The sequence below is a fragment of the Odocoileus virginianus genome, chromosome 8, assembly GCF_023699985.2.
Source record: "Odocoileus virginianus isolate 20LAN1187 ecotype Illinois chromosome 8, Ovbor_1.2, whole genome shotgun sequence".
Classification (NCBI taxonomy): domain Eukaryota; kingdom Metazoa; phylum Chordata; class Mammalia; order Artiodactyla; family Cervidae; genus Odocoileus; species Odocoileus virginianus.
Window position 1 is genome coordinate 19,861,230 of NC_069681.1, and position 20,385 is coordinate 19,881,614.

Below are 20,385 nucleotides of genomic sequence, written 5' to 3' on the forward strand. Positions count from 1 at the left end.
GAGGTAGGATTGACAGGGTTTAGCAGTGTATTGGATGGAAGAGCAGTGTAGATAGCAGAGAGAAGACTTTAGTTCCACTAAGGAAAATTGGCAGAAATTAGCAGCCTACTGGATGGAAGAGGTAGCTTTACATAATTTAAATTATTCTCTGACTTTAAATTTTGGCTGATTTAGTATCACTAAGTAAGTGCAAGTCAGCGCAGTTCTCCAGACTCTTACATGGATTGATTTAAATGACTGGTGTAGAGTGATTGAGCATCTGTGCCATGTAGTCCCTCAAAGACAAAGAGAAACTCATTAAAATGAGATCAGAGAGTTAATCCATCTTCACACTTAAGTACTCATTCATGAAAAGCTTACACTGTGTGAGTCAGAAAATGCTGATTTCATTCATTTTATTACAGATATAAGTCCTTGGGAGAATGCTGGCTAGTAAAAGTACTGGGTTCTGCTAACCTTTTCAGACTTGTATTTTTGCAGGGATTAATTTTACATAGCATGCTTGCTTTACAGAATGGCTTTTGGTGGAAGGTCTACATGTTGGTTAGCCTTAGTTCAAGATTCTTACGAATTTCAGTATCTTTTTGCAAATTAATGAATTCTTAAAAAAATTTTAGAAAAAAATTTCATTTCAGCTATGATTTTACCTGACTTCTCTCCCACAAAAGCAAAACTGAGGGTTGACTGGTAAACAGAAGGTTCTGGTTTTCTGGCTTGCTCTCTTTATTTAATTAGTTTCCATGTAAGCTTTTCTATCAGCATGGCTTAAATCCAGCATGTTTTCCAAGGGCAGCCAAGCTATAGTGAATTACTTCCGGTAATAGATGTTTCTTCAACCAGCATATAAAGAAATTTTGCTGTTTTAGGTTCATCTACACCGTTTTACACCATATACTTTGATACATCAAGGAAATTCTGCCGAAGCTTACGGGGAAGGTTTAATATGGAAGGAAAGTTAATGTGATTTTGATTTATGGGATTTATTAACATTCATGAGTATACATTATGTATCTCAAAAGCCCACAGGAAGAAAGGTTGATTATAGGAAGAGACGATATCTGTATACTCTGGTTTTTCAAGAGAGCATGAGATTTTTTAACCATCCATGCTAAATCATCACTTTTCATCAAGCAGAATTGTTGAGGGCAGTAGCTACTGTTGTATGTTTATTTGACCTGACAGAGTAAAAATGTAGTATCATTGTCTTTTTGATTTTCCTGTTTTATCCCTCCTTTGTACTACTACAAAGCATGTCAGATGCATTTAAAATTTGTGAGAAGTATGAGTAGCCTTAGTTATTTTATAAAATAGCCTGGATCATAAGGGCTTTTATGGTTCCATCCAGAAACTGACTACTTGTTTCTTTGTCATAATGGATAGCAGATGGATGTTTGAAATAATGTAGATTATTTAATGTGGAATCTGAATTCATTTGTGCTATTTAGTGTTTTCCAGTAGTGAGCAGAATTTAATCACCTAATGAAACACACTTAAGCACTACAGAAAATAGACATTTTACCCACTCTACTAACTTCAAAGCAGCCCATATGCTATTGCTGTCTCCTTTATCATTGGCATATGCTACTGTAAATTATATATTGAGAATATTTAACATGAGAACTCTAAAAAACTTTTCTAGAAGGATTATTCTGAGATTTTGTACCAATGTCTTTTGGTTATACATCTGGAAGGGTTATTCTGAGATTTTGTACCAATGTCTTTTGGGTATACATTTAAATAATTTGTCCCAACCGTTTATACCTATTCAGGCATAACTTTTCAAAGTTGTTCATTCATTTTAGAGATCCACAAATTGTTATCTGCTCTCTAGAAATAAAAAGTGTTTCATTTGCACGTGATTTACTGATACCTACAAGTGATATTAAACCAACACAGATTGCCAAGTGGCTGACAAAAGTGTTTAGTACTGCTTGAATTAATATGCACCACTGTTTCTTTAGTCATAATCTCTCTGTATTCCCAAAGGAGGTTATGCCTTTTTGTTACATACAGTTATATACAGTTGTTATGAGTCAAGGCCTCAAGATTGCTAATAATTTATTGTGGATAGTTTCAAACATATACAACACATGAAAATGACAAGGTACCCATCACCCAGCTTCAATATTCAGTCTTTTTCTTTTGGTAACTCAAGCATTTTATTTATTCTTAAAAGTGTTATTGGAGTCTAGTTGAATGATCAATCCTTTGCCAATCTTGTGTTGTGTATCTCCACACTCCATCCTTTGTTGGGTAGGGATGCTGGAATTCACTTTAAACAAATTCTGGATTAATGTCTCGTTTCATCTGTTAATGCCATAAATGATAAGTTGTTTCACATTCCACAACATGATTATCATACAGAGTTGAATTAATAATTTCTTAATATTATTTAACATGTTCATTTAATATGTTCAAATTTCCCTAGTTTGAATATGTTTGTTTTTTATGGTTGATTTATTCAAAGCAATATCCAAACAAGGCTCACACACTGAATTTAAGACAACAGAGTATTTTTAAAATTTAATATATATATTTTTGATCACACCGTGCCCCACGTGGGAGTCTTAGTTTCCAAACTAGGGATCGAACCCATTTCCCCTGTGTTGGAAGCACAAGATGGCCAGGGAAGCCCCAGGATAACAGAGTTTTGATGTGATTTTTCACACTGTCTTCCTCTCTAACTTTAATTCTTTAATTCCTGTAGATTCCTAGCATCTTCACGCAGTCACTGGGAATGATTATGTTTTTGATTCATTCATCTTAGGGTGTTTTGTAAAGGATAAAGAGAATTAGAGGAAGGCAGACAAAATGGATGGACTTTATGTTTTCTGCCCTACTATATTTAATTCATTAGTGGAAATTACTTCCCAAAGCCATATTCTGCTCAACTTGTGTCCATCTTATTCAAGGATAATTTCCAGTCACTGTTGAATTATAAGAAATTGTACTGAAAAAATATATAGGGATGGTCAGAAAGCTTGTTCCGGTTTTCTGTAAAACAGTATGGAATTTTACTTAGTTTTTTTTTTTCTTTTTCTTTTTCTTTTTGGTCTAAAGTTCTAAGGTATCAGGAAAATAGTAGGAGAATAGCTGAGTTACAGTCACCATCATGATCTGATCAGTTCAGCTAGGAAAGGAAATAACTTAAGATCTCCAGGATTCAAAAGGAACTTCTAAGGCTAAAAACTTTAATTTAAAACTCCCTTATTAGAGTTTTGGGGCCTGAGTTCCTGGTCGGAGAACTAAGACCGCACAAGCCACTGTGGTGCAGCCAAAAATAAAATAAAAGAATAAAATACTGGCTAGTGGACTCTGTGGGAGAAGGCGAGGGTGGGATGTTCTGAGAGAATAGCATTGAAACAAGTATACTATCACGGGTGAAACAGATCGCCAGCCCAGGTTGGATGCATGAGACAAGTGCTCAGGGCTGGTGCACTGGGAAGACCCAGAGGGATGGGATGGAGAGGGAAGCGGGAGGGGGGATCGGGATGGGGAACACATGTAAATCCATGGCTGATTCATGTCAATGTATGGCAAAAAACACTACAATATTGTAAAGTAATTAGCCTCCAACTAATAAAAATAAATGAAAAAAGAAAAAAAATACTGGCTAGTGGCATCTGTCACAATCTGCCTTCATCAGCAGCATGGCTCTCCGGGCTGGAAATGTTGTCGTCACCTTTGACTCTTTCTCCTTCCCTTGTTGATTCCTTCTTAGTCACGTATCTAGAATTTGATTCTTCCTCTTTATTGCCCTTATTCCCCTGACACCACTGTATTCTAACATGTAGATCCCATAGCAGGCTCTCACTGGTCTTCCAGCCTTTAATTTTTCTCCTGTCTAATCCAGGCTGCTCACTGCCAAACCACTCTTTTGAAAAATACCCCCCTGTCATTATCTAACTTTACCTACTTACTCCTGGTTCAGAAACTCTCCTTTGTTACTTTTTTCAAAGGTTATCAAGACTAATTCTTCCAAACCCTGAGTTTAAGTTGAATCCTGGAAGGGTACCCTTCTGCCCTACCTGCTGCAGTGGGCAAGTGTATTCCTTTTACACTTTCGTGGCCACTACGCCCTCTGTAGACCTGTTTTAAGTGAAGCCAGTCTGTCCACAGCTGATCTAATTGCCTTGACGCCGGCCACTCTATGAAGACTACAGTTTCTGCGAAAGAGTCTTTCTGCTGTGTTTCTCTTTTTAAAGCTTAAAAAATTTGTTTTCTTTTTTTATTGTGGACAGTATTAATAGACAACCATTTGTCTATTTAGCACATTAAGTATACAATTCAGGGGCTTTGGGTGTGTTCACATGTTGTGCAGCCATCATCACTATCCCTTTCTCAAATGGAAATTCCATCCCTGTTGAGCAGTAACTCCACACCCTCACTGCCCCCAGCTCTGATGTGTTTTGTTTGTTTGTGAAATGTTAAAAATTATTTTTATTTATTGGGCTGCACGGGGAGTTTTCTTTCTTCACTGTGGCACGCAGGATCTCTAGTTGCAGCTTGTGGGATCTAGTTCCCTGACCAGGGATCGAACCCAGGCCCCCTGCATTGGGACTCGGACCGCCAGGGAAGTCCCTCTGCTGTGTCTTTCAGGTGTAAAATTCTTGGCCATTTTGCTCCCCGTGGCTGCCTTGAGAGGGAGTAGTTCATCTTTCTACAGATTCAGAAGGGAGGCAGTCTGGGGATCCCGTGAGTCATTGCTCTGTCAGTCATTAAGTCCCTGTTGAGCATTTGTCACGTGTCGGCTGTAGGACCAGTGGTGAGTGAGATGACAAAGACCATGCCTTCTCACTGCATACACAGTCAAGAACCATATTTAATTCTATATTGTTCCTCTAGTAATTCCATCATATGCCTCCTGATGAGTGATATTGACGAACACTGTTGTATTGTTGACGTGTTCAAACTGACCGCTCAAGGCTTGTCCTCATGAATATCTGGCCTATGAGGGGCTGTGACTGAGGAGCGGATGGGGTCTCAGATGCTAATATCCAGAAACTGTCCAGCCTCTGAGCTCTGGGGCATTCCTGGTGCTTCCCTGTGGGCTGTTCTTCACCATCGCACTAGGAATGTGTTCATTTTTTTCTCTTTTATTTCCTGGTGATTTTTTTTTTCTTTAATGTATCTTTATGACCTTTTCCAAGCATCTCTCTTATGCTAAGTACTGTATGTATTCAAAATAAAAGTACTGTAGGTATTAAGAAAATCAAAGATAAAAATATTTAAAGATAAACATTTTGAAGTCTTTAAGAAATTCCTTGAACAGTGGGGCGATGGACTTGCTCACTGGCATTGATGGCTAATGTAACTGTGTACATTGTACATTGGTAAGATACGGTGTGATCCTGGAGCTTGATTTTGCCCAGGAGTCCCAAAGGCTTGTAGGGGAGTTATGCTCACATGGGAGAGCAGATAGCCAGGTAACAGTTGTCACGGGGAAGGAGTTTTGAGAATGCTAAAACCCACAACTGTCCCCGGGCAGGAAGGCTGTGCTTAAACATTAGCCACTAAGTTAAATTACAAGAAAACAAAATATGCAAAATAAGTCTCCACTTCAAGTAAACTATTTGCAGACACAGAATAGGGTTTATCAGTAATAAAAGAGCTCAGAATTAGGGGCTTCTTTCTTTCAAGGCTCTTAATACTGAATGATAAAGATAACAATTCCCTGTATTTCATGTATGTTTGTAATCTCTCCTCTGACATCTGGGTTTGTTTAATCTCGTTTGGAGACTTCATTTTATAGATTTTTAAAAAGCAGACAGGAAATCTAGGAGATATATGGGTTTGATCCCTGGGTGGGGAAGATCCCCTGGAGAAGGCAATGGCAACCCACTCCAGCATTCTTGCCTGAAAAATCCCATGGACAGAGGAGCCTGGTGGGCTCAGGGGGGTGGCACAGAATCGGACATGACTAGCACACACATTCACACAAAAACCAATGAAGATATTGCCATTTGGTTGTGATTTTTAAAACTCTAAATGTAAGGGCTTTTTGCAACCTTTGGATGAAAAGAAATTAACCAGCTGGTTAAAATGCCCTGGGGGGAATGGCTATGGTTAGCGCACCTTGATGAAATACAAGGCTGTAAATGATTGGAATGACTGTTTTTGTTTTTAAAGTAGGAGTACTGTTCAAAGCTCAAGGTGTTGAACTATAAAACACATCTCTTCTCCAGCTGCTGATTGCTAGGTTGCTGCAGCCGTGGGAAAAGAAGTCCAAGTGTCTGTGGTTCAGCAGTTGTTTAGGTCTGATGTAGTGAGCTGGTTAATACTTGGAACTGAGCTGCCTGGCACTGTGGTCTAGAATCTGGAGAGCTCCCAGCTTGAGCCCCTGCCTCTGAAACCCCCGGCCGCCTTCATTCAGTCCACACAGCAGCCTCTGTCTATCCTGGGAAAAACCCTCCATACAGAAATACACAGTGTTTTGTAGAAGATTTGATTTAGTTTATTTACTCCGTGTGATCTGAATGCATATAATGAGAATCTCATAGTTGGTTCTTACTACGAATAGTCATAGGAAAAAAAATCTTTCAGCTCTGTTTTCCAAGAATCTCCACAACATTCTCTCTACATTAGAGACACTTTTTTCCCTCCTTGAAGCAAGTCACTGTGAAAACTACAAAAAGACATTGACTCACATCCCACTGCTCAAAGTTCTCTTAGTTTGCAGATTGATAGGGATTGCCTTTGTTAGTCAGGAGGTTGTAATGTGTGATCTAGTAGAAAAGTAATCCCTGAAAATTCAGGGTCTTCAAGACACAGTAGGATTCACTCCCCCCGCACCTCCACCCCAAGTGGTGGCAAAAATAACAATTGTCCCCCGGGAAATGAAGCTCATCGCTATGGTAACTAATGAAGGTTGCATCATTCTAGGGCACATTCTTAAAAGCCTGGATTTCGACATGGGTAGACGCCCCGTCTTATTTTACCCAGTAGCTTAGCAACCTGTGGTCTCCAGTTTGTCACCACCCCCAATCTTCCCTCTTCCTTCAGAAAAGTGACCTATATAGATGGTTTTTTATTGTGGGCACTGTGAATTTGGTTCAGTCTTAGGTATGTTTATAGTGACCTTATTTTCTGGACCAAAAAAGTAGGACATGTGCGGGTTGTGGGAAGTAAAGGGTTTTTCTCCTACCTTCCTGGCACCCCTCACTGAGGGCTTCACGGATCTTTTTTGGTTCTGCATCACTTAACTTTTGGTGTTATTCAAGGCTTTGTCTTTGGCCCTCTTTTCTTTTTCTTCACTATGACTTACCTACTACTTGTGTGTGGTAACTCCCAGATCTTAATTTTCAGCTCAGGGTTTGCACTGGACTGCAGGCAGGCAGGTAGGTAGTTCACTAATCAATCTGCAGGCTCAGCAAGTTCAAGATGAAGTCAGCATTGCCCTCCACAGGAATCACTTGTTGAAGAATGGCACCACCATTCACATAGCACCCCACCTGCAGACAGCCCCCAGGGCCAGGTGCTTCTGCAGAATTTCCTGGCGTGGTGTGTGCTCAGTTGTGTCCGACTCTGTGCAACCCCATGAACCGGAGCCCGCCAGGCTCCTCTGTCCATGGGATTTCCCAGGCAAGAACACTGGAGTGGGTTGCCATGCCCTTCTCCAGGGGATCTTCCCCACCCAGTGTTTCTGACCTCCTCTCTCATCCAAAGCCTCCTCCTTTTTTGCTTGTTGTTCTGACCACATCCTCCAATGTGGTTACTTTAGGGTAACCAGGCTTCTCCAGGCTTCTCCTGAACAAACAAAAATATTCGGAGTTTGTGGCTGGCTGCTCACCCTCCATCAGCTTCCCAGCATCCTCAAAGTAAAATCCAGACTCCTCAGGGTGGCAGAGCCCTCGAAAGCTTTATCCACTGTCCCCTGACCCAGCTCTGTCGTCAGAGTAAGATGCTCCCAGATGCTTCCAGAATGGTGCGGGCTTCTCCCTACTGTGGATCTTACCGTACACATTTGTTTTTGTGCATTTCATGTCCTAGTCCCTTTGTTGTTGTTGTTGTTCAGTAGCTAAGTTGTGTCTGACTCTTTGTGACCCCATGGACTGTAGCACGCCATACTCCTCTGTCTTCCACTATCCCCTGGAGTTTGCTCAAATTCATGTCCGTCTTACCCTCTGCCGCTACCTTCTCGTTTTGCCTTCAGTCTTTCCCAGCATCAGGGTCTTTTCCAATGATTTGGCCCTTCGCATCAGATGGCTAAAGTATTGAAGCACCAGCTTCAGCAACAGTCCATCCAGTGAATTATTCAGGGTTGATTTCCTTTAGCATTGACTGGTTTGATCTCTTTGCTGTCCAGGGGCCTCTCAAGAGTCTTCTCCAGCACATAGTTTGAAAGTATCAATTCTTTAACACTTAGCCTTGTTTTTGGACTAACTCTCACATCCATACAGGTTTTTAATAAAATGATTGTTGAATGAATTAATGATCAAAAAGTCAATGATTGGACATCCCTGGTGGTCCAGTGGTTAAAATTCTTCCTGCCAATGCAGGGGACATGGGGTTCCATCCCTGGTCCAGGAAGATCCCTCATGCTGAGAAGCGACTAAGCCCAGGTGCCTAGAGCCTGTTCTCTGCAACAGGAGAAGCCACCGAGACAACGCGCCCACGGCAATGAAGACCCAGTGTTGCCAAAATTAGAAAATTTTTTAAAAAAGAGGTCATTGATTGAATGTGGAAGTGCCCTTGTGGGGCAGTGGGACAGAATTCCTAACTTCGAAGATTTTAATAGTTTTAGAAAATACAAGTTGTTCCCATCCTGGTAGTTCATTGTCCCCACCAGGATAAGTGGACTTAAAGATGGCTAGAATATAGAACAGAGGGTATATTCCTGGATAGGATGTGGAAAGGTGGACCTGATATGGTGCTTGGCTGTATATCTCTGTATAAACACACACACACACAGACACGTGGGCAGATACACAGTTCAGCAGCCGTGTCCAACTTAACTCCACTGGCAGCATCTGAGTATCAGCACTGGTCAAAACAAGAAAGTCAAACAGAAACCTGCGAAAATCTCATAAAGGAAGCACCCCCACACACACACACACACACTTGACCCCTCTTGTGTGATCGTAATGACTGCTTAGCTGGGGGCTGGCTGTGAGGAGCTCACACCTGTCCTGGCTGAGGTTGTAGCTCAGACAGGCGCTGATTCGGGTCTTTGGAATAACTTGGGGTGGGATGGGAGGCAGCCTGGGAATACCATTCCCTTCCTTATTTCTTTGGAGTATCAGTGGATGCTGGCACTGTGAAGGGAAGGGTTTCTAGTTCCTTCCCATCATCTCAGCACAGTGTACAGATTTTTCAGTGTCAGCGCAGCTCAGATGCTGCCATTCTGCGTGAGTTCTGTGCAGGTATAAAGAGAGACTTCCTGACTAGGACAGGTGACCAGAGGGAGGAATTTCTGACCGGTCCTTCTTGTTTGTCACAAATGATGAGCACCAGTTGGGGACTTCACATGGGGCTTGGCCCTGGGGCAGATGCCAAGTAAGATAAAATGTAGTTTCTTCTGACTGTATTTAAATCTCAGTCATGGGGCCAACCAGCTCTGGTCATAGGGGAGTTTTTGATAAATGCACAATTTATCTAACATTTATTTTAACCTTAAAAAAATTTTTTTTAGGTCTAAGGGATAATATTTCAGGACCATATTTTTTAAAGTAATTTTTATTTGTTGAAATGTGGTCAGCTATGTCCAAGGTATTTTCAAAATAGCCCAGCTGTTCAACTGACTGAGCCCCACTGGGAGGGTCTCATCTTGCTAGTTTTGAGATGAGCACTGCTTGTCCCCAGTGTGTTTCTGCCTACTGCTGAGAACTTGAGGGAGAAGAAGAGGCCGGGGAGAAGAAAACAGAACGTGACAAAGTGGCCTGGGCCGTGCTGGGTTGGTTTTCTTCTTCACCCCAGGACTTTGCGCGGGCGATGAATGTAGTTTCTCTGCATTTCAGCAGGTCATGAGTTTTTCTTCTCCAGGACACTGACCTCTACTGGTTTAACTATGACTCTTAATCAACAGCTGTTATTTCTTAAAATTTTTTTTCAAAAAAAAAAGTTTTTTGTGTTGCTTTTAAAATATAATTTGCGAAAAAATGAACACTTGATTTACAGGCCTTGTATAGTGGGATTTACATTTATCTAAGAAATTTTGAGCCTTCGAAGTTGTGCTTTTGACCTCTGGGATGCAGTATCTTTTTTTCCATTTTAAACTGCTGTACACCTCTGAATATAAAAGAACAGGTGTTTTTCATAGCATTTTATTTCTAGATTGTAAAATTTATAAATTATCAGATACATGTTCATGTAAGGAAGCTAACATGTTAATATTTAGTGAAGACAACACAGAATTTAAAATAACTGCATCCACTCACTAGTTATGGATAAATCACTTAAGCTGTGTTGGGCTTATACTTTTGTCTCTAAAGGGTGGTTTCTGTTTCATAGGGCTTTGTAATGATGAAATGTACATGCAAAGTGTTTGAGGGGCTGTTATTTCTGTAGAAATGTTTGTTACTGTTATTCAAATTAAAGCTAAATTTATCCCGCCACCTTTTTGACTTGTACAGCTATTTTAAAAAATCTTTACCCAAGTCTGTGCTAATGGTGTTGATTTGATGTGTACCTTTTTTAACCAGGATTTTTAGGAACACTGTTACTTTAAAAACAAAAATGTGTGTGTGTTTATATATTTTAAAAATAACTTATGCATCTGAAAGACCCTTGGTTCAGCTAACATTAGAATAGTGTAACAACCTTTGTGCACATAGTGTAGATGCTGCTATAGACTTAAATATTCACAACCTAAAAGTTGAGAGTTATGTTTTATTTGGTGGGAATTTTTAGCACTTCAATCCTGGAAGACAGCATCTCAGGTAACCCTGAGAGAACAGCTCCAAGGAGGCAGGGGAGCAACCAGGTTATATAGAAATTTTACAATAAAGGCAGTTAGTCTGAACATCAGATGATGATTATTAATTAAAGAAAACCACATATCCCAGGTTAACAAATTTAGCACTTTTCTACATATGGGAACATGCAAAGAGTCAGGGCTCACTGAAGTCATTCCTTTGATATGCATCTTGGCTATCTGGCGTCAGTATCCTGTGTCTTCACATCCTGAGCTTCCTCAGGGCTCATTGTGGGGAATGGCTACAGTCTGATGTCTGTTAGATGGCAGGTATTCTTTCCTTCCTGAGTTCCCTCACCAGCTCACCGTCAGTAGTGGTAGCAATTGCTAATGGCTGTGGCATCCTTGTTTACTGATTTAGCAGGAAGTTATTGACTATGCCAAAGCCTTTGACTATGTGGATCACAACAAACTGTGGAAAATTCTTAAAGAGATGGGAATACCAGACCACCTGACCTGCCTCTTGAGAAGTCTGTATGCAGGTCAGGAAGCAACAGTTAGAACTGGACATGAAACACCAGACTGGTTCCAAATTGGGAAAGGAGTATGTCGAGGCTGTATATTGTCACCCTGCTTATTTAACTTACCTGCAGAGTACATCATGCAAAATGCCGGCCTGGAAGAAGCACAAGCTGGAATCAAGATTGCCGGGAGAAATATCAATAACCTCAGATATGCAGATGACTCCACCCTTATGGCAGAAAGTGAAGAGGAACTAAAGAGCCTCTTGATGAAAGTGAAAGAGGAGAGTGAAAAAGTTGACTTAAAACTCAACATTCAGAAAACTAAGATCATGGCATCTGGTCCCATCACTTCATGGCAAATAGATGGGGAAACAGTGGAAGCAGTAGCTGACTTTATTTTTGGGGGGCTCCAAAATCACTGCAGATGGTGACTGCAGCCATGAAATTAAAAGACTCTTGCTCCTTGGAGGAAAAGTTATGACCAACCTAAACAGCATATTAAAAAGCAGAGACATTACTTTGCCAAAAAAGGTCCATCTAGTCAAAGCTGTGGTTTTTCCAGTAGTCATGTATGGATGTGAGAGTTGGACAATAAAGAAAGCTGAGCACCAAAGAATTGATGCTTTTGAACTGTGGTGTTGGAGAAGACTCTTGAGAGCCTCTTGGACTGCAAGGAGCTCCAAGCAGTCCATTCTAAAGGAAATCAGTCCTGAATGTTCATTGGAAGGACTGATGCTAAAGCTGAAACTCCAATACTTTGGCCACCTGATGTGAAGAACTGACTCATCTGAAAAGACCCTGATGCTGGGAAAGATTGATGGTGAGAGAAGAATGGGATGACAGAGGATGAGATGGCTGGATGGCATCACTGACTCAATGGACATAAGGTTGAGTAAACTCTGGGAGTTGGTGATGGACAGGGAGGCCTGGCATGCTGCAGATCATGGGGTCGCAAAGAGTCAGACATGACTGAGCAACTGAACTGAACTGAACTGATGCCATTTCTCAGGCTTCCCAGGTGGCACTATCCGTAAAGAACCTGCCTGCCAATGCAGGAGGCATAAGAGACATGGGTTTGATGGGGAAATGGCCACCCACTCTAGTATTCTCGGCTGGAGAATCCCATGGACAGAGGAACCTGGAGGACTGCAGTCCATAGGGTCTCATAGAGTCAGATGCAACTGAAGCGACTTAGCACCTAGCACCTCCACCATTCCCATTTCACAGTGCCTTTATCTGTAACCCACATGTAAGAAGCTGCTCCATGTGTAATCGAAACTCAGATGATCTGTAGTAACTTTAAACTCTGATATTGAAGTGAAACTCGCCTTGTTTTCCTGCCGTCCTCTCCTGCCGCCCGCCGTTGGTCAGGGAGCAGGTCTGCACAGTGTGGTGGGGTCTGAAGGTGGGCGCCTGGTTCACCCTGGGGCTCTGTGCAGCCCATGCCCCTAGTGAAAGTGCTTATCGCAGACTGAGACTTGAACCTGGCCAAAACCCATGGTCTTCCAACTGGGATCACTCACCTGGTTTAAGGAGATAATGCAGCTCAGGTCCTTGATGTCTCATTGCAGAAAGAATTCAGTGGGAGACGAAGTGATAGGTAGGAAGTGGATTTCAGTAGAGAGAAACACACTTCACAGACAGTGTGGGCCATCTCAGAAGGTGAGCGCGGCCTCGAGATGTGGTGTGGTTAGCTTGTATGGGCTGAGTGATTTCATCGACTAATGAATGGGAGGGTCATTCCAGCTATTTTGGGGAAGGGGTGAAGATTTCCAGGAATTGGGCCACTGCTTACTTTTTGGTTTTTGATGACTGGCCTCAAAACTGTCATGATGCCTGTGGGTGTGTCATTCAGCGGGCTGATGTGTTACAATGAGCATGCTATACTGAGGACCTAGGTCTAGTGGAAGTCAACTCTTCCCCAAATCTAATCAGTTTCTGTCCTGTCTTCAGCGTATGTCATTCTGTGAAAGGTTATGACCTACCCCCTTCCCTCCTGTTTCATTAATAATCATACCCACCTCTTGAGATTTCCTTGGACAGCAAGATCAAACCAGTCAATCCTAAAGGAAATTAGCCCTTATTATTCACTGGAAGAGCAGCTAAAGAGCCTCTTGATGAATATGAAAGAGGAGAGTGAAAAAGTTGACTTAAAACTCAACATTCAGAAAACTAACATCATGGCATCTGGTCGTATCACTCCACGGCAAATAGAAGGGGCAACAGTGGAAACAGAGAGAGACTTTATTTTGGGGGCTCCAAAATCACTGCAGATGGTGACTGCAGCTATGAGATTAAGATGCTTACTCCTTGGAAGAAAAGCTATGACCAACATAGACAGCATATTAAAAAGCAGAGACATTACTTTGCCAACAAAGGTCAAAGCTAGAGGTTGCAAAGAGTCGGACACGATTGAGCAACTGAACTAAACTGATTCACGGGACAGACTGATGCTGAAGCTGATGCTGATGCTGATGCTGAAGCTCCAGTACTTTGGCAACCTGATGCAAAGAGCTGACTCATTGGAAAAGACCCTGATGCTGGGATTGGTTGAGAGCAGAAGTGGACAACAGAGGATGGGATGATTGAATGGCATCACCAATTCAATGGACATGAGTTTGGGCAAACTCTGGGAGATAGTGAAGGACAGGGAAGCCTGGCGTGCTGCAGTCCATGGGATTGCAGAGTCAGCCACAACTGAGTGACTGAGCAACCAACAAATGTCGCAGGATAGCCAGCTTGTTGGGCATCTGGATGCCAGATTCTTTTGTAGAACTGAGAGAGAAGTGGTGAGGAACCAATGTCAAGAGGCAGAATAGAGAGGGAGAGTTCAGTGAGGAAGTAAAGTAAAAAGGGCCATTGGCTTTTCAAATCATCTCTGATAATGGCCAGTCTTTGTAAGGGGTGTGTTAATCTCTTCTTTTCACAGGTGGACAGGGTCAGATTATCTCCCTGTGAGCTGATCAAAGGCACTCTAGTTAAACACTTAGGTAGAAGGGCAGGGTCCTCTGAGTCAGGCTGTTGCCTATAATAACAACAGCAATGAAAAGCAAGTCAAAGGGACAGTTCCAACATGGAGTCAGAATTTGTTCTTCTCTGCAACATAACCACCAGACAGCCAGGGAATCCCCCTCATACTTATTTTCTAATAAGGGAATCAATTTGTGATTGAGCAGGACCCTACGGGGCCTTCCCAGGACAGAAAACCCTGCCCTGTATCCTCTGCTTTGGTTCCTCTCTGAAATACTTTGATAATAGTATCTGATACATACATCCTGAGTTTTTTTTTTTTTTTAATAGATGTGAAAACCCCCACCAAATGGAAGATGTTAACCTGCTTGATGGCCATGAGCTCATAACCCACATAACCACATTCTATACATAATGGTTGGCATCTACTAACCCCAAACTCCCAATCTGCCCTTCCCTCACTCCCCCTCCACCTTGGCAAACACAAGTCTAGAAACTGAATATTTTAAATATTATAATGTGGTAACTGAAAGTCACAATCCCCCTCCATTCTAGAGATTGCTGTTGTTACTTGTTGAATGGTGCAATTATCTGTTTAGTGACTTTTCCAAGCTCTTTCTGCAAAGACTGTAAATCTTGTTCTATGTGATCACTGAAGTTTCTGTTCTTCTGTCTCTGAGGTCAACCAGTCATTTCATTAAGGAGAAAAAAGGTCTTCCTTCCCTTTAAATTCTTTTAGCAGACACTGCCCAGGAAGCCCTTCGGACCTAGAGGACTGAGAGAAAGGCCAGTTTCTTCTCTGCTCCCTCAGTGAACCGCTCTGCAAGTCAAAACACACATCCCCCAAAATTGAAGGACCGGGTTCCAGCACCCTGGTACCTGCAAGCCACTCTGTGAACACAAGCCACAGTCCCCACAGCTGCCTGCTATGTGAATGGGGCATGCATGATGGTACCTGCAAGTAAGATGTGACATTTACTGCCACAAACCTGCTTCTTCAGGCATTCCCATGGATGCCGCAAGTGTCTAACTAGACTTTAGAATTCTGAAACAGTGATTCTGACAGTTCTTCCCAGCTCCATAATTGATTTGGTTCAGGGACTGATTCTTGGAACTTCCTGTTCTACCATTTTCCATGATGGCACTCTTATTTATATATTCTTGTTGGGATAATAGTCTCCATATTAAAATGTATTGGTGTAAATTATAAAAAGAATTTAAGTGAAGGCTGCTTAGGTGTATAAATAATGTAAGTATTGAATTGTTTCTTAGGAATTATTTTTCATTACACCTGTCCATCTCATAAATTGGCTGGTTGACCGAAAAGATGGAATTTTACAGTATCTGTAGTGGTGTCATGATAGATCATTACATCGAATCTTGTGGCTGTATAGAGAACATGGCACGTCCTTGTTGTGTCTGTAGTTAGTCTTTTCCTCCTATTGGGTGACCCACTGATTAACTGGGGAAGAAATCCAATACAGTTTAAAACTTAGTCTAAGGTAATGAGTTAAATAGTCTATTTAGATATTGTCCAGTTCTCTCTGAGATAAAAATGCTCAGTGTCTGCTTTTTACCCTGGGATGGTTTAAGGGTATGGGGTGAGGGTTGTGGTGTATAAGATCTTCTGGCAGCCTTGGGGCACTGTTCATTTCCCTTGGTTTGATGTTGGCTACTTCCTCTGGTCTCTGGGGCAATGTCCCTTTACCTCCTAGTTGTGTTGACCTTATGGGTGGGTGCTGGTGTAACTTGCGGTAGGGCCTTTCTGGTTGATAAGAACCCAACAGTATCCCCTGACAGCATCATTTTCTCTTTGACTCCTCCTCTCCAAGCTCTCCTGGATGTCTTGTTGTTCAGTCACTCAGTTGTGTCCAAGTCTTTGTGACCCCATAGACTGCAGCATGCCAGGCTTCCCAGTCCTTCACAATCTCCTGGAGTTTGCTCAAACTCATGTCCATTGAGTTGATGATGCCATCCAACCATCTCGTCCTCTGTCCTGGACATCTGCCACATGTCCATCTGGCGTGGACCTTCATCCCCCACCTTGTTGCAGGATTATCCTGTTCCCTGGTGGTTTCCACAATCAATCCTCCAGCTCCGTAATCTGAGTCTCAGAGTTTTATCATTGCCTGACCATGTTTGGAAAAACCCTGTCTTGAGACAATGGCCTAGCTTGTAAGACTGAATTTACTAGTAATCCTTCTTTGTGTGTCAGATGTTGCATATTGCTTCTTCTTATCACTTCCTATGTTCTTCCCTAGTAAATCCCAATTACTGCCTAGGGAGATGAATGCTTCCAGCAGACCAGGGCAAAGGCCATATACTCCAAGAGCAAAATAACTACAAGAATAATTTTCAAACACTGTCACATGTGGGTATATAAATACATATGAGGATAAAATTTAATTATCCTTAAATATTTAATTATAAAACAGTCATGTAATTCTAAATATATGCAGCCTTAAATTTAAGGAATATAGTATCTTTAGAAAAGCATAAGTGGTGTGCACGTGCACACCACTTATGCTTTTCTAGGAGGAGCCTGGTAGGCTGCAGTCCATGGGGTTGCTAAGAGTTGGACACAACTGAGCGATTTCACTTTCACTTTTCACTTCCATGCATTGGAGAAGGAAATGGCAACCCACTCCAGTGTTCTTGCCTGGAGAATCCCAGGGATGGGGGAGCCTGGTGGGCTGCCGTCTCTGGGGTCGCACAGAGTTGGACACGACTGAAGTGACTTAGCAGCAGCAGTTAAGATCTATATTCATATGTTGTATAGAGATATGTTATAAAGAAACATATGTTATACATATTTATATGTAATATATATTTTTTAATTATAGCAATATGACTATGTCATGTAAACACACAGAGGTGACCCTTGAACAATTAGAGGCATTGATTCTCCGTGCAGTTTAGAATCTGCTTCCCTGGTGTCTCAGTGGTAAAGAATCCACCTGTCAATGCAGGAGACACAGGTTCGATCCCTGATTCGGGACGATCCCACATGCCCCGGAACAGCTAAGCCCTGTGCACCCTAACTATTGAGCATGTGCTCTAGATCCTGGGAACCGAAACTTGTGAAGCCTGCATGCCCTAGAGCCCATGTTCCCCACCAAGAGAAGCCACCACTGTGAGAAGCGTGCGCACCACAACAAAGAGTAGCCCCCGCTTGCTGCAACGGAGAAAAGCCTGTGCAGCAACGAAGCTCCAGCACAGCCGTAAATAAATAGATAAAATCATATTAAAAAAATAAAATCTGCACTTACAGTTGGCTTTCTGTACCTGTGGTTCCACATCTGCACAGTCAACCATTTGTGGATCGTGTAGTACTGTATATATATTTGATGAAAAACAATCCAAATGTAAATAGGCCTGTATAGTTCAAACCTATGTTGTTGAGGGTCCACTGTATATGTATTTAAGACCTTCTATCAACTTTCCCATCACCAAAAATAGTGTGATTTAACACACCCATTTCTTTCGTTGCAGGACTGTTCGTGTGTGGTTAAAGAGAGACAGTGGACAGTACTGGCCAAGCATATACCATGTGATGCCTTGTAAGTATCTGGATCTCTGTCTTTAAGAATCAGACACGGACCCCAACTCCCATTGCTTCCCAGATTGCCTGCTCTGTGTTTTCTTGAGTAGAGATACATGCGGGTTGGGATTATCATTATAATGGGAAGGGCCATATTATATCATTTTAGCTCTCAGTGTGTAAAATGAGAAAATTGTTTTGAAACTGACTGTATATTCACGGTTTCTGAGTAAGATTAATGGAAGGACTTCAATACCTAGGTTTCCTGATTACAGTTGTCTCCCTCTCATTTCCAACTTTTTGTTTAACTTTTTTGTAAAGTAGTTCCTTAGACAATTCAAAATTTTGTCCAGTGATTACATTTATGAAGTAAATTTGTTCTTACATTATTATTCTTTTATTTGTTCAAATTCAGGACATTGAGCATTGAACATTCAGCTCTCAAAAGGATTTGCTGTGGATTGAAATGTTCTAGTTAGAAGTCTGTCTCATTTCCCCAAAAGCTTCTGTGAGAAATATGTCCTTGCACTGATAAATAGTGAATCTTTCAAATATACTTTTTAAAAAAGATGACTAATTCTTAGATTCTTGAACTGGCAGAAGTTCCCCTGCAGGGAGAGAGCTACTGCCCGTGCCCCCCAACCCCTCCCCAGATAGGAAATTTCTTCATAGTCTATGGTTTTATCAAAATTAATGAAGTTTGGGTATCTTATTCCATATTTATTTTAGTGTAATTATTTGAATTCATTGTCAGTCATATTATTAAACATTTCTCTTACTCCCCTTCCTGCAAACCTTAATTGAAATTGACATGCTAGAAAAATGCCCTAGGTTTGTCATTTGGGTTTCTGTACCCTCTGGCTTCCTGCAATGTGCACCTCTTCCCTTGATACTGGTATCCCAGTTTGAGTAGTATATGCCACAACATACAACCCAGAAAAATTCATGCTGTACTATAGATATGCTAAATCTTATGCCTCTGGCAAAAGAAGATTGTAATAACTTAAGCAACAATTTTGCGTGTTTATGGACAAATACATTATTAAGGATGTAATGGATTTCTGTGATTTCAAATTTATCTTTGAGGTTTGCATTTCTTTAGAATTGTGGTGAATAGATGATAACCATGTAGTTGAACCAAGTATCCCACTCTACATTATCGAAAAAGAAACTTATAATTCAGTATAGTAAGTCCTCTACATGCAAATGAGTTCCATCCTGAGAGTGTGTTCTCATAAGTCCAGCAAAGTTAGCCTAGGTACCCAACGAATACCATCGGCTACATAGTACTGTACTGTAATAGGTTTATAATACTTTTCACACAAATAATACATAAAAAGCAAACAAACACAAAAAATAAACGTTTAATCTTATGGTGCAGTACCTTTAAAAGTATAACAGTATAGTATGACAGCTGGCATAGGGGGGCACGTTCGCATCTTTGAACACTTGCAACTTGAAGGTTTCGTATGTAGGGAATTTACTGTGCTTAGAGTCTCACCTTACTGGTTGTGCCTCCAGCAGACGCCACTGCACAACAAAGACCCAAGGTGAACTTTCTTTTTAAGTCTTGGTGATGAGGGCTTAGGTAAATGGAAAAGGAAAGGAATTCTATGATTGATTTTTCTTCTTTCCTTATTTTTAAGTCTTACCTATGGCCTTTTTCATCACACTTGACATAATATCCAGCAGGACGAGCTGGGGAAATTCTGTAGTCCAGCAAGTTGAAGTTGACCCCAGAGTCCTGTCATTCCCATGTGACTATGAAGACAGGAGAGGCCAATGTGGGCAGAGTGACGAGGGCTTGGGGATGGCGCCTAAGGAATCTCATTGAGATGGGTGTTGATAGGAACCTAGTGAAATGTGGGATCCTAAACAGTTGCTTACCAACCACCCACACTTCCCAGTACACACATCCACACACACCTGATGTCACTCTCTAATGTTTTCTTTATTGAAATATCACTGAGGATACAGAGAGGCCTCGAGTTGCATGTTTATCCTTTAGTAAGCTGTATCTGTGAATGACTAAAGAGAGCTGCTAGAGCTCTTGCACCCGACATAGGTGCTCAGTAAAGAAGTGCTTGTTGAAGACTTGAATCTGTTAATAAAGATGAGTTTCCCTGAGAGTATTATCATACATTTTCCTAAGTGACCGAATGTGATCTTTGAGAAGAATGACCCTCTAATTATTTTGCCTGTGACCGTCTATGAAAGGGAGTACCATGCTATCAACATGTGGTCTGTGGACCGGCAGCATCAAGGTCACCTGAGAACTTACTAGAAATGCAAATACTGGGCTCCACCTGAGATCTACTGAATGAGAATCTGCATTTTAAAAGATCCCGAGATGATTTGAATGCCTTTTATATTTTGAGGTTGCCTTTTGGCATTTTCTCCAACAAAAATGGAAATGGTTTTTCCAGTAGTCATGTGCAGGTGTGAGAGTTGGACCATAAAGAAGGCTGAATGTCAAAGAATAGATGCTTTCTAATCAT

At 41.5% G+C, this 20,385-nt stretch overlaps 1 protein-coding gene across 4 annotated transcripts in view; it reads left to right on the forward strand.

Moving 5' to 3' along the window:
- Window positions 1-20,385, forward strand: part of WDFY2 (WD repeat and FYVE domain containing 2) — a 256,083-nt gene that overhangs the window by 128,623 nt on the left and 107,075 nt on the right. For 2 of the 4 annotated variants that reach the window (XM_020899618.2, XM_020899617.2), the window contains exon 2: window positions 17,839-17,906. In XM_020899618.2, coding sequence (XP_020755277.1) covers window positions 17,839-17,906 — 68 coding nt within the window. Of the gene's footprint in view, window positions 1-16,313; window positions 16,522-17,838; window positions 17,907-20,385 lie in introns of those variants that run through there. The other 2 variants (XM_020899620.2, XM_020899616.2) reach the window with 2 other exon arrangements.